Source organism: Haemorhous mexicanus, chromosome 17, assembly GCF_027477595.1.
Source record: "Haemorhous mexicanus isolate bHaeMex1 chromosome 17, bHaeMex1.pri, whole genome shotgun sequence".
NCBI lineage: Eukaryota > Metazoa > Chordata > Aves > Passeriformes > Fringillidae > Haemorhous > Haemorhous mexicanus.
In genome coordinates, this window is record NC_082357.1 from 2,773,661 (window position 1) to 2,788,419 (window position 14,759).

Sequence of the window (14,759 nt, forward strand, 5' to 3'; positions counted from 1 at the left end):
AAGCCTTGCTGACACAGAGTGGCCCATAGGAAACCCCTTCACGTTTGCATGTCCAGAGTAAGAGGGACCCATGCAGGGAACGATGCTCACACCGGTCCCCAAACTAAAAAAGCTCTGGCATGGGGGGCCAGGAGGACTTACACAGCATCCACCAGGAGCAGAGTGAGGCAGGGCTCCTGCTACTGCTGCTCAAGGCAGAGGGCAGGGAGAAGGACTTGGACTGCATCCTGGTACCTTTTATAGTTGGTTGCTTTCTATAAAGAACCTGTAACATACACATTAAACCACAGGGCAGGCTAAGAGAGGGGGGAGAAGGAGGAGTGGGAGCTCAGTGAGCATCTACTCCAAGGGGAGCTCAGTCAGGGAACAAGGTGTATATATTTTTAAGAGAGTGTGACAGCTGCTCAAATGGCTTATCAAAGGAGGTATAGGCTCCACTGCTCCCAAGGCAATCTCTAGCTTAGTCTGAAATTATGGGCTTGATACTGGAGTTGCTGGAGGGAAGAATTAGCCCCCTCCCCAGAGGAGGCTGGATGAGGTTAGGAAGGGATGTCATGGGCAGTCACATCCAAGTGAACCAGCTCTGCTTGGCCTTGTGCCTGTGCTGAAAGAGGTGGTGACAGAGGTCTCTGCAGGGGAAGGAGACAGTGGTGGCCACAATCCTTGGTACACAGGGGTCAGTGGCTCACAGGCACCAGGCTTTGCTAAGCACCCCAAATGGCAAAGCATCACTGCTTAAATGTGACTTCAGGCAAAGAAAGGAAATGCATTTTTGTTCTCACCACTGCCACCACCCTGCTCACACCCAGGGACCAGGAAAAGAGGAGTGAGTGGAGCTCAGCTATGACAGGATACAAACCCACCTCCTGGTGACCTTGTGTTGTTTGGGGAAAATCAACAAATTCAAAAACTAATGCCAGCCTGGAGCTTGGCAATGTTGAGCTTTTTCATTTTACACATTTCCCTGACTCAGTAGAGGTAACTGCTTGGGAGAGCCATGCAATGCCACAGAGGTGGGGTAGAAACGAATGGAGGGATTTGGTTTGTCCCAGCTACCACATAATTCCCAGGCACATCTTCTACCAACCCTGCACCCCTCTGAGCTGTGAAAATGAGCCAGTCCTGACATATCTCACAACATGAGATGGTTGCACAGGCCAAATGTCCTTAACACCTATCCCCTTCCCCAGCTGCTTCCCCAGAATATGAACCAGTTTCACCCACAGATTTTTAAAGTCAAGGTGCCATTTGGCAAGAGAAACACAATTCACTGTGGTGTTTTGCCTGCAAACCCCCCGAGTTTCAAGAACTGGCCTGTGTGAGGATGGCCACCACCAGCTTTCGTTCCCATTCCCATCATGCTGGCTCCCTGGAAATGCAGGTGCAGGCAGAATTGCCACCAACCTACATCAGAAGAACCTAATTTCATGCAATAACGCAGGCATTTAAAATGAAACACCATTAAAAGAAAATAAAACAAAACAAACCCCATGATTAATGACAAGTGCTTTTTAGCAGGAAGACAAACGAGGGAACAGAAAATGAGCCAGGCTAATTACAGCTCTGGTGAGTGGCTGCAGGTAATGCAGGAGGAGGAGGAAGAGTGTGTTGGGAGCATCATCTCTGCTTTGCCTCCACTGACCCGGCTTGGGAACAGGACAACTTCCCCACCTTGCTGTACAGGCATTATGATAGTGTTCATTAAGTGGCTTAATTTTCTTTTATGATGAGAATCACAACGGTTAAAGAGTTTCACCGCACTGTGACGCGGCCTTTTCTAGACTGGATGGTAACAAAACAACTGCAAGTTTTCAGAGGGAAAAATAAAAAACCTGGGGGATTATTTTAGCCATTGCTTGTCAGCATCAATAGTCAACATTTCAGCTTAACCAGTGCACAAAACCCGGGTGCCAGAACACAACTCACACACTGAAGCTACACGGCCATTTGCAGGGAACGAGGCATTATGTTAGAAAGTGCAATTTTTCTTTCTTTCTCTCTCTCTCTCTCTTTTTTTTTTAATTCTCCCCAGCAGCAGTCCCAGCGGAAAGAGCGACTTTTGTTCCCAGCACAGTAGCGAAAGGCTGATAATGGCCTCTAATCTATCCGGCTTCAAACACATGTTCAGCCCCGCTGTGCTGCCTTTGATGTCATTTTAACTAGATTCCCCAATGCCACCTCTGAACTTGGAACATTCCTTCGTTCAATGTACTGTGCCAACTCAACCAGAGGAAGCAAATTCAAAGATAAGCACTTTAATTTTATCCCAACAAAACCTTATTCAATAGATGGGGGGAAAGCAAGGAAAACCAATACCATACTTTTGTTTTCCTTTTGTCAGGTAGCTTGCTTTGAGATGTTTTCAATAGATAGATATATATGAAAAAAAAAATTAAACTTTTTTTACAGCACGTCTACTTTTAAAATAAAACTTGCCCAAACTGTTTTTCCTTGTTTCATCACCTGATTTTCTTTAGCAGCAGAAAGCTCAGAGCTGAAATGAAACGAGGGAAGAAGAGTATTTCTGTTGGATATTTAATGATAATGCAATGAGTTTACTGTTGGGGAAATGTGGAGGCTTCCTCCCCTCTCCAATCTGACCTGCAAGAGCCTCTGGTGAGCAGTGGTTTGGCTGTGGCTCTGCACATTGAACTCTTCTGACAAGAGGTGTCTCTGCTCCTCTAGACAGGCTGCAAACCCAATCACTATGCTTAACACATTGGAAATCATAGTTTGGGATCTTTTAAATTAAAAAGCTGCTAAACTTGTTTAAATATAGGAAAACTTGGGGTAATACTGGATCACTAGCCTTAGGAGAGACAGGAAACAAATACACAGCCAAACTGGTATTTTCTACCAATTACTCTTATCAAAGCACCTCTGTCACAAGAGACTTTTCTCACATAAAGAAGTGTGATAGTAAAATCACCAGGCATTTTGGTTAAAAGCCAGTCACCCAGGGAATAGCATTTAATCTGCAAGACTTTTTGAAGGAATAACCACTGTCCTAAACCCCTTTGTTCGGGGGGATTGGCCATCCCTACTCTGCAGCAGGTTTGACAGGAATTGGGGAAGAAGGAGCATCCCTCTGGCCAAGCCCACAGGCTCCAAGGGCTTCCCAAGTGCCTGGGGGAAGGCAAAGCTGTCTCCCAACTCAGATAAGCCAGGACACCTGATAAGACCAACAGGAAGGAGTATTGTTCAGCTGGAGCACAACACTGGGCTAAAGAGGAGACATTATCTCCTGTTTACCATGTAAGCTCTTGAAGAAATCAAGACAGATATGGACCCAATGCGTTTCTGCATCTGAATTGGAACATCACGTGGAGATTTAATGGTTTCAGCTGTGGAGATTTAATGGTTTCAGCCGCTGCCTTCCTACCTACAGTTGCCTTAACTTGCCTCAAGCATCCCTGTTGTGACAACCCCTCCCACCCACAGACTCACCTCCTCCACTTGGGAAGATGCTATCCTCAAGAAGGGTTATCTGAGACAGCAAGAGCAGTTTAGGACTGTGCTGGAAATGCTGCTGCAAGTCTGGGGCAGGCTCTGAGCAGCTCATGGGGCAGGCAGAGCCCCAAATCCCTGACTTAGCACTGACCCTGCAGGGAACATCGGCGGTGAGTGACTCGACCCAACCTGTGGCCGCGCCAGAGCCTCTCACTGCGTCCTCCCCAGACCTTGCCTCACACAAACCAGCTACAACAACACAGCTGCCCTGCTGATTATAAAAACAGGTTTCAGCAGAGAGGACCAGAGCTGTTTTGCCTACAAGGGCAGAGGAATTCCTATGACACAGGAAGACTGAAAAATAATCAGTGGAGCGCAGGCACTTAAGAGCAATGTTTTTTAAGCCACTCAAAAAGCAAATTATTCAAACAACAGGGACTGATAACATACTCGTTATATAAATTCAACCCATTACAATAATATTTAACAGTGCTTGGAAAGACATCCTGTTGAAAGCTGGCCTCTTAGGTAAGTGTGCTTGTAACATCACAGCTTTACAATGTTTGGTGAGCTGGCCACTCCCAAAAAATCACCCCAGCTCGGGAGCTGAGACAGGCAAAGCATCACTCAGGTCTTTGTTAGAGGCTTTGCATGCAGCCACTTCCAAACCCCACAGCTGCTGGGATCAATCCAACATCAAAACTTGGAAGGGAACTGGTGTAGCAAATGCTCTGTGCCTGCTTTCTCCACTGGCCTGAGCTGGCCAGCACTGAAGATCATGCTTTGCTTTCCTGGTTTATTAGCATTCCTCAGTTAGCCAGTGTTTGCATCCCAATTGTCCAGACAGATTTTCCTCTGATGGAGGGTCCGATGGAGGTTTGTGCCTTGAATCACACCTCATTCATGTGCTGCCTTGGAGCAGAAGCCAGATTTCTTCATTACTGAGCGTGACTGCTGTGTGTAAACAGCACACAGAGGGAAGAACCTCGCTCATCAGCAAACGAGGCTTTTATTGCCATTTTCCTCAGAGAAGGCCTAAATTCAAAGCACTGAGACATGTAAGTCTTGTCAAGCAGCAGGAGTCCCTTCTTTAACTTCATCTGGTTGTTCTTCATTTTTGCTGCCTTGAGCAATTCTGCAAAAATTTCTTTGAAACTCAGGAGAAAGATAGGTTCAGCAGTGCCATGTAAAATCCCAGTAAAATCTGGTGCTGGAGTTTTAAATCATGTTATGAAGAGCAAGTGCTGAAAACAGCCAGAATCTGCGTAAGCCAAAGGTCAAGGCTGTACATCCAGAATCCCAGTTTTGGATTCTGCATGGATCCAGTTTGAAAGGCATAGAAAGAATGGTTCACCCTTATGAAGTTCAAACCTTATTTAAAATGAACCACTAGGATTGGGTTAGTTATTAGCAGAAGGCAGTGCACATATTGGTGGTAAATAAAGTCCTAAAAGCAGCCTGTGGTGGGCATAGGAGGGATAAAACGCCTAAAGGAAAAAGAAGCATAGGATGGCCAGTAAGAGATTATTCTGCCTGTGAAAAAAACAAACTGTGGCTAGTGAAATAAAAATTAGGAGGATGAAGAATTCTGGCATAAATGATCACAACTTATCACAGCTATAACCATCAGTGCAGCCCCACGAGCCTGCTGGATCAGTGAGAGAGGAAGTGCTAAAAGCTAATTAATTTTGAAGAGTTCTTACATCTGTCTCTCCTGATAACAAGAAGTTACACGACTCCTGATAGCTTCAGAGCACTCCTCCATATAAATTGATGCATATGAAGAATTGCAGAGCAGCTGGATTTGTATCAAATGGAGCCTTTAATTAGTGGTCGTCTACAGGGTTCTGTCCTGGGGGCATCCTCCTCCTCCCAGGCCCCTTGGCCAAGGTCTGCCTCGTGCATAATGTTTGAGGAGCTGATGTCAGGGTGCAGAATGAACTCACAGCTGCTCCTACATGGCCCCAGGACTCTGTGGAGCCAGAGAAGAGCAAGCTACTGGCTCAGGCAGGGCAAGCACCACAGACACAGAAACCCCCTGGCCATGTTGCACAATCCCTGTGTCACTGTATGAACTCTGGGCAGGTGGGGAACTGTGGCAGCACCCATTAACAGCATCCATGGCACAGGCTGGAAAGTTTCTTCACCAAGGTCTGACAGCTGCTGACACTCACAGTGACACTAAATGAGCCTCTTGGAGGACTCTGTGTTTACAGCACTGCCATTAATAAAATTTTCTCCTAATTCTGTAAACCTGTCATCTCTTGCCTGAAGAATCAAAGGGTTTCTACTCTACAGAAAGACACTTTGCATTTGCACTACTAAAAACCAGACCAAACAGTGAATATTTTTCCCCAAATCCTTTTTTTTTTTTTTGTATCACAAAGACGCAGTCACAACAAAATCTCATAACCCCTTTTTTCTTTCTTTGCAGACCATCTTTAAGGAAGGCATCTCTTGGGTGAGATACAGGGTGCTGTCATGAGAGACAGAAAGGGAAAACATATTTGGCTGGGGCTTAACAGCACAAGTTGTGCTAAAGTGCAGTGGTCACCAGACAAACTAGAACTGGTCAGTCACCAATCCTACTGCAGAGCAATCACAGACTGAGCTGTTACTCCATCTGCTGTGTTGTGTCCAGCTCTGAGCTCCTCAGGACAAGAGAGACACAGAACTCCTGGAGTGAGTCCAGAGGAGGGCAACAAAGGGACTGGAGCATCTCTTATGAGGACAGGCTGAGGGAACTGAGCCGGTTTAGCCTCAAGAAGAGATGGCTGAGAAGGGAGCTCATCAATGGCCATCATCTGCTGGAAGGTTTCAGAGGATGGACCAGGCTCTGCGCTGTGGTGTCCAGCAACATGACAAGAGGCAATGGGCAAAAACTGATGAAGTTCCACTGGCATATGAGGAAGAACTTTCCTCTGCAGTGACTGAGCACTGGAACAGATTGTTCAGAGAGGCTGTGGGAGTCTCCCCCACTGGAGGTAATTCAGAACCATCTGAACACAATTCTGTGAAATCTGCTCTAGGACGACCCTGCTTGAGCAGGGAGGTTGGACCAGATAACCCACTGTGGTCTCTTTCAACCTGATCCATTCGGTGATTGTGAGAATTTGGCAGCATAAAATCTTAAGAGAAACCCAGGTAAGTAGAAGGCTCTGTCTAACATTCAGAAGATAATGTATCTCAAATCAGTTATACAAAGTCATCCAACATTACCAATTCTTGCACCTGGCTTAAGAAACATTGCAGAAACTCTGACAGAACACCATTTATTTGAGATTGCTCAAAAATATTTTATGCTGCAAACGTTCACAAGAACTGGCAAGGCTGAGCATCCTGCACAGTGACAAAGTAACTGAAAAGACAGTGAGAATGATCTTGGTCATGGCCTTTTCAGACATTCCCCCCCATCCCAAGCCTCTCTCCCAGAAGAGCCCAAGAGCAGCAGGGCTGCAGGCACGGGTGGCTGTCCCCCAGGAGTTACTTACACGCTGCTGTCTGTCAGGGACATGGTGTCGGCGTCGCTGGACATGCTCTGCTGCTCGCTGTCATTGGCACTGGTGGCTGGTGCCAAAGCATAGCCCGTGTTGACATAGTAGGGGTTAACAGGCTCTCTCCACGAGCCATGCCTGTGAGAGAAAAATGAGAGTCAAGTTAGAAGGACACAACCTTGACCATGCTCTGCATCACCAGGCAGAAGGACTCTGCCTGGAGCCCCAGCCTCAGTGATGGGCTACAGAATAAGCTGTGCTCACACTAAGTTGCACTGACACAGCCATGAACAGTCTGACTGATAACTGAAAGAAAAAGGGAATTCATGGAGTAATGAAGATGACACTGTTAGAGATAAGGGAGGGAACGAGACTGTATGGAAGAAGTCCTGTTTCCATCAGGGTTTATGGAATCCATGGGCTAGCTGCTCAGCGCTGTCATTCTATGAGAATCTAAAAGCAATACCTAGACAGTAATACAGCATTTTTCTTAGTCAAAATAGGATTCTGCTCTTCCAACAGGGAGAGATGTGTAACAGAGCTCACCCATTCTATGCTTTCTTTAACATCCCTCCAACACATTTGTAGAGGGAATGAGGAGAAGCAAGAAACAGCTATTGCTTATAGCACAGTACCTAAAAACAACCTCCAGTGTTGCACTGAGGTACATTGGACACTTGCAAATTCCACCAGGAAGGACCACCTAATCACACTAGCTGTTCCAGGGACAGTCTGCTCAGGGATCTATGAAAGCTTTGCACACAACCCATGCCTTGTTATTTAAGTACACATGCAGGCCAACCTCCTTCTCTTCAGCAAAAGGGCAGGAAGGGAGGCTGCCTGCAGGAGCTAACCTGGGAAATGAGTTCTTGCTCAGGAAGAGACCTGATGTTGAAGCAGCCTGTGAACCAAGCAGGCATGAATTCCTTCATGCTCACTCTGCCACCAGCATAGAAAAGCCACTGCTGCCAACGTGCCTCCAGCTCTGCCACCCTGCAGGACAGACAGGCCATGCAGGCATCTTGTTCCCCTGCAAGTTGTTTTGTAATGTGCCAGAAGAAGGAACAAGCTGAAATGTTCACATAAACCAAAGAGCACTTAATCCCCTGCTCTCCCTGCCTGCCTCTCTGCATGAAGAGCAGCATTTTTAAGATATCTTGAAGCTGATGAATTCCTGAGTTTTCCAAGCTCTGAAAATCAGAGTTCTGCTTCAGTTCAGATCAAGAAGTTAATCTGCATCATCCTTTATTTAGTAACTCAGTAATTTGCAAACACCCTGTGCAAACACCTCCATGGAGGGCACATCATGCAATGTGTGCTTCCGTGTTCTGCCAAGAAAAGTGATTCTGGTTCTACTGTAGTGGTTAAAACGCTACAGAGGACAAGAAAACAGCCCCTGCCCCAATGAGTTTACATTTAGACAAGACAAGGAAACCCATGAGAAACACACAAATGGAGGGACCAGAGGTGAGAAGACACCAGCAAAGGGTAAAGCTGGCAGTTTGTATATATCTGTAAGGAGTATAAATGCAGGACAGGCACTGCAGGAACTGGGACTGGCAGAGAGCCCATTTAAGGCAGAGGTTTTTGGATGCTGTTATGTAAAATATGGCACACGGTGTACCAGGATGGAAGCATTACCAAAGTACTTTAAAATCTGAACTGGACAGGGTTACAGCTTTCAGCTAATGCATTGCTCACCCAGCTCCTATTCACATGCTCTTTGGGTCCTCAGCATACAACCTGCTTTCCTTGTAATTCAAGGGATCATGGATATTCACTGGTCACTAGGAAAAATCATATTGTTTCAGGTGCATTATGGGGTCAGTTAGAAACAAATGACTCCCCTACTCTCAGAAAGAGAAAACGATGCTGTGTGCCACAAACCAACCAAAACTCCAAACTCCTTCTCCTTGGATGATGAAGCTTAGCACAGTTGCAGAATGGTGCAAAGAGCATTCAAAACTGAGCCAGCTGAGGCTTTTCATGGCTGTTTGACAGAAGGGAGCCTTGTGAGGTTTCTCCATGCTTGGGTACAATACAGAGTCAGTTGGGGATGAGCACAGGGATGCCTTGGGATGGTCAATCACCACAGACACCTTCTAGCATGCAAACTTTCTGTCAGTCGCTGCAGATGTGCACTGGAGCAAACTCATTTCTATATTCCATCAGATTTCTGAACAGCTTTCTAGGGCAAGTACTGGAAATAATTGGAACAAGTTCACCCTAAAAAGCAAGGGATAATAAGTGAAAACCTTACCAGCCCCCTTCAGCCGTTCTCCCCGTGCAGAACGGTCAGTTCTGAACATTAAATGAAAGCTGTGCAGTGCAACCCTCCTGTCAAATCCAACATGACAGCAGTGTGATGGAGGCTGAGACAACCTCTTAAATTGAGGCAGGAATGATGGATAGCTCAGGCCTTCCCTGAGGGCAAAGACAAGGATGATTTTTGGACAATCCAATTAAAATACAGCACCAACTTCTAGTGGACCTTTCGCCAGGACTCTCTGCAAGAGGCATGGATTATTCTAGCAGTATAATAAGAAAGCATTCAAATATACAGAATAAAATGCACAGGGCAATCAATTTCTCCTTTGTATCTGTTGATACAAAGAGAGAGCAGCAGAGAGCACCTGAAGAGGTTGCTGGGTGTGCAGCTGTGATGGCTGAAGGAACCAAGAGTGAGCAGATGGGTCCTGGGAGGTCCCTGACACCGCTGGAGGAGTTGGAATGGCTGGGCTCTCCCACAACACTCCCTAGCTGTGGTCTCCTCACTGAGGATGCGGGTTTGGTCACAACTGTTGTATTTAGCTAAAATTACACACTTAAGCATGTATACAACAGGGATTACTTCCATTTTAGCTCTGCCTCTAATACATCAATGCAAATGTAAACTTTTGGTAAGCGTAAGGAGATGGAAAGGGTATAGGATTTCAAAGCAATCATAACAGGTTACATTACTTTTGAGGAATCCATCTGTATTCAATCCTTCTCCTAATGTTCTCTCTCCCTGACAACTCTCTTCAGCTGGCTCGTATCACTATTTGAATGTTTTGTGCCGTGCCTCTGAAGAACGCTTTCAACATCTATTAGGAGGAAAACATTAAAGGAACATGGAGTCTAACAAAAAAAACTGGTCACTTCTGATCTGGGAGGGGAGGCTGCTTTAAAAGGGATTCAGGCACCCTCAGAGCGATTTGAAATGTCAGCTAAAAACCTCACATACTGAGCTCTATGCACTGATAAGGGCGATAAAAGGAAAGGTGAGCATTTAAAGTTAGACTTCACAACAATTCCTGCAGCCTTCCAGAATTTTATCTCATTTTTTAAGACAGAAAGAGCAACGAGCATTTTTGAAATGAACACAGAACATTTAACACATTGCAGAAATAAAGCTGCATGTCTCTTCTGCAGCTCTCAGTTGCTCAACCCTCAAAATAATCACATAGGGAACAATTATAACAGAGATCACAGCGACCCGAGTAAGTCAGCCTGACCAGCTGCCTTTTCTTTGCATTAAGCCCTCTGCTGATCACTGCACATTCTGGTAATGCTGACAAGGGCCTAAACTGCTGTAGAAAAACAGCAGGAATTTCCTTAAGGCTTCCTTCTACCTGTTCTGGGTGTATTTTGCATATTGCCTTGGCTGCATCCCATCCATCCCCAGATTTCTCACTCCTGTGACCAAGCACCCAGCACTAGGGACCTCAGCATCATCAGATCTTGGAGTCTCAATGCAAGCAAGCAGACAGATGAGGTCCTCTTCAGTACTCTTGCTCTATGTGGAGTTCTCACTGCATCCCAAGTTCCTAAGGGCATCCTTTTCCTTCCAGCCTGGGAACCCCAGTCTCTCTCAAACAACTTCTCCCAATGGCTATTTCCATTTTAAATCAAAGATGCAAAGTCCCCAACCTTTGCCAAACATGCTACTCTGCTCTATGCAAAAACCCCAGGGTTAGTGTGCTCTGGGGAAGAATTGCATCACCTTCAGCACCCACAGTGGGAGGAAGAGCTCACTGATCCCGCCTCCAAAGCCAAATCCGAGTGGCGCTCCCCTTGGTTCTCACCAGCTATGTACCTCCTTCACTAATGTTCTTCATCAAGCATGGGAAAAAAACCACGAAGGAAAGAAGAAAACTTCCTTGAAGATGAAAAGCCTCTAGGCAACTAATTTCTGTAGAATTTAAATTTCCACTGGAGGGAATAAGTTGCACAACACTCTACTGGCAGGTCTGAGAGCCATGGTCTTCCCAAGCCTGCTAGGAGTTGCAGCATGGCTAGAACAGCTCCCACTTTAACAGGGAAGATGATCAATCCAAAGTTTTCATTGCTACCACCTTCTCCAGCTCCAGCACTAAATTTTTATGGCATTGACATTTTCTGGAAGAAAATTTTTCCTCAAAAGAACTGAAGCTGTGATAGAATCCAGGCAGGCCTCATTTTGCAAGGGTGCCCCATCTCCCTGATCTAGGAACTCCAAAATCCCTGGTGGCATGGGAAGCTCCTCCAAACCCCTGCACTACCAAGGAAGCAGCTGTTTGAGACACAGTATTAGCAAATCTAAGAGATAATAACTCATGAAGCTGACAACCATAAAACTCCAATGCACTCTCCCTAAACAGCTCTTGCAGAAGTTTTCCTCCCATGCCATAGTCTGAAGCTTTGGTCACCAGAGCTTTGGTGAGCAGCTCATTTTCAACATGGGAGAAATCTCATTTTCCAGATGCCATAACCACCTGAACTTCATGAGTCACCATGGAAAGTTCTGAGCTGCAGGAGTTCTGGGGATGCTGGCAAATCCCACAGAAGGACACCCCAAAATGAGCTCTGCCGAAACTCCAGATGTCTCACCACAGCTGATGGCAGGTGAAGGAGCTGAGATGCCCTCCCTCCTGTGGTGAGCAACCCTACAGCAGGACACAATTCCTCCTTTCCTCTTCTGGTGGGTGGTGTTTGGGCTGAAGGATGGTGCCCCAAAACCACAGACCAGGACTGCAACTCAATGGGACCCAACTACTCATTCTGTGCTCCCACCCTGGCTTTTCACACCAACTTCTGAAAAATTAGCTCAAACTTTTGCAGTCCTGTGTTTCTGAAGATGACTATTTCTAGGAAACCAGCACTAGGCATTACTCTTATTTGGTGTCCCTGGTCATTTTGCATTTGTCACTGGGAGGATGCAGTCCAATGCTGAGACATCCTTCCAGCTCATTATTCTGACATGCTCCATTTACTCAGTGTGGAAAAAAAATAATTTAAAAAGTTACTTACTTCCACGCAAGAAACAAAAAGTCCTTCTAAAATCACAGGTTGCTGAGTCTCCAGCTAGCCACTTACTTCCAAAACTTATATCTACCAACAAGCAGGTGACTGTCATATCCTTCATGCAGTTCCACATTTCAATATCACAACCAGTCAATCAAATGAAAAGCTGCACATCTTGGTTTATGATGTAGGAGCCAAAGCAAAGCCCTTCAGCATGTCTAAGCAGCACGTGCTGACAGGAGTGTCCCAGCAGCAGGGTCCCCTTTAAACAAGGGATCACAACAGCATCCACCACAGAGTCCAGCTTACAAGATTACATTAATCCACCATCTGAACAGAAAAGCCTGTTTCCAGTCTGTGGTACCAACAACTACCACAGAAGTTGTATTGTACAGCTTCTCCCAAATCATTATCATGGGGACGTTTTGGAACTAAGAACAAAAAGTCTATGAAGATGCAAAGCTCTAAACATTCACTTCTGACTGGATTTGATCTATGCTAAAGATGCAAAGTTGGCTCAAGAGGTTAAAATTGGGGATTTACCTGATAATCTGATTGCAGATTGTTGGGGTTGCTCCACTTAACACTCTTCCCAATTACTCTGGGTACTCAGACACCGCTGTGCATCTCAACTTTATCACTGCCAATGTCAGGCTAATCACATCTGTTCCAGGCAAGGGCAGCTTCTTCAAAGATCACATCAATTCTGGACAAGTTAATCTGTTCTTTGAGGTCTCCAGATGGCTCTTGCCAAGAAAGTTCACTTCCAGCTCTGCAGCCGGCGAGCGCAGCGGCCCCTGCGCTCTGCAGAGCATTACAAAGGAACCAGATCAAAGTTGTGTCTTACAAAAAAATGAAATCTGAAGTTTGAAAAGCAACAGCAGCCTGTCACTTGTAGGCTTAAAGACGACTTCTGCATGCTCCAGCTATCAGGGAATTTATGATTACAGTCTGGCTTTTAAAAGCTGATGAAAAAAACGACGCTCTTTAGCACTCCTTGCCTTTGCAAATCTGTATCTTCTTCCCTGCGTATTCATCCTCCCACACCAGAGGAAGAAGGGAAATAAATAAAAATGTAACTAAAAGTACAGATAAGGGCTCTTCTTTTTTCTTCTAAGGCACTCAACTCCATTTTAGGACTACATGGAGATTATTTTATGGGGAGCTTCAGCAATTATTGTGAAGTATTAAAGCACAGTTACAAAAGCTAAATCCAAGATTTACCAGACTGAGTTTCCAGTTTCTAACTCCTTTGCATTTACCAAGGATATGCTACTTCTCAGGCAGGACTAATTTACAGAGGATGCATTAATTGCAACCAGTAATTAAGATCATAGGATACAGCAAGGTGGGGGAGAGGATCTAGGAAGTTGAAATACAGGAAATAAAATGTTTGCCTTAGGAGGCAAATAAGGACTAGATAGGCTAAATATTGTAGCTGTACTGCCCTATCGCCACCCTAACCTTCTTAGGAAAGGCTTTCAGACAACAGGATGAAACCACTGTGTTCCAAGGAAACTGTAGAACAAGTCCCTCAAGATTTCATCTGACTGCGCATCTCCAAAACAGCCCTCCCAGCTCCTCCTTCCCAATGGAGGGCGAGGCTGTGCTCACTCATCACCCCAGTGTAATAAAGGATTTTGTCCTCTAGTTACAGACTTAAAATCAAAACTGCAAAAATCTGAGTGGGACAAACAATAAAAGCAAGTCCTTCCTGAAAACAATGCATGTCTTCCCTAGAATAAGACCACAAACCTCATTTATTTAATAGCTCAAAGCACAAGATATTCATTAAAATGAAAAAAAAAAAAAAGGGCAATGCAATGTCTGCACGACAATTAACAGGACAATTGGATCATCTTCCTGAAATAAAGCAAATGTTGCAGAACATTCTGTTCCATATCTAACAATAACAGGTATCTGCCTAGATTAATTTCAATATATTAGCCTGAGCTTATACCATAACATAGTAGTTTTGTTTGGTTTTTTAAATGATGACATGATTCATATGAATCTTTATCCATCATGAAATGCTGACAATATTAGGGACATTTTTTATAAAATATACAGGACATTTGGCTGCATTAATTGCAACTGAACAAGAGCCTCACTGCTTTAGAGCAGCCAGGTTGCATCAGCCATCCAAAAGCTGCTGTAGTGACCTGAGAAGCTACAAAAAAAGGGCAAACACAGGAGTGTGTATGCATTTTGGATATCCAGGGTACACTGCTGCCACCCATGAGCCACGCTCACCTCCACGTCCTGGCGTCTGCCAGACAACACATCACAGGAGACCTGTTCTTAATATTTTATTGGAAGGGACAGAATCAAGCTTGTGCAGTGATGCGTTGAACATCCAAGCAGGTTAACCCCTGAAACGAGTGGGATCTGAATCCTCATCCCTGATTTTTTGACCCTCCAAACGTGCTGTTCCTGGGGCACCAGAATTGCTAGCATGGACACAGGTAGAGAGGGCTGATAATACAGTCTCCTTTCCCCTGCTTAAACTCAGAGCTGGGGAAAATTCAACAGAGGCTGATTGGCAAGAGC

At 45.3% G+C, this 14,759-nt stretch overlaps 1 protein-coding gene across 3 annotated transcripts in view; it reads right to left on the bottom strand.

Annotated features, from left to right (window-relative positions):
* Positions 1–14,759, bottom strand: part of AXIN1 (axin 1) — a 71,889-nt gene that overhangs the window by 24,817 nt on the left and 32,313 nt on the right. For all 3 annotated transcript variants that reach the window (XM_059861382.1, XM_059861380.1, XM_059861381.1), the window contains exon 3: positions 6,942–7,082. In XM_059861382.1, coding sequence (XP_059717365.1) covers positions 6,942–7,082 — 141 coding nt within the window. The remainder of the gene's footprint in view (positions 1–6,941; positions 7,083–14,759) is intronic.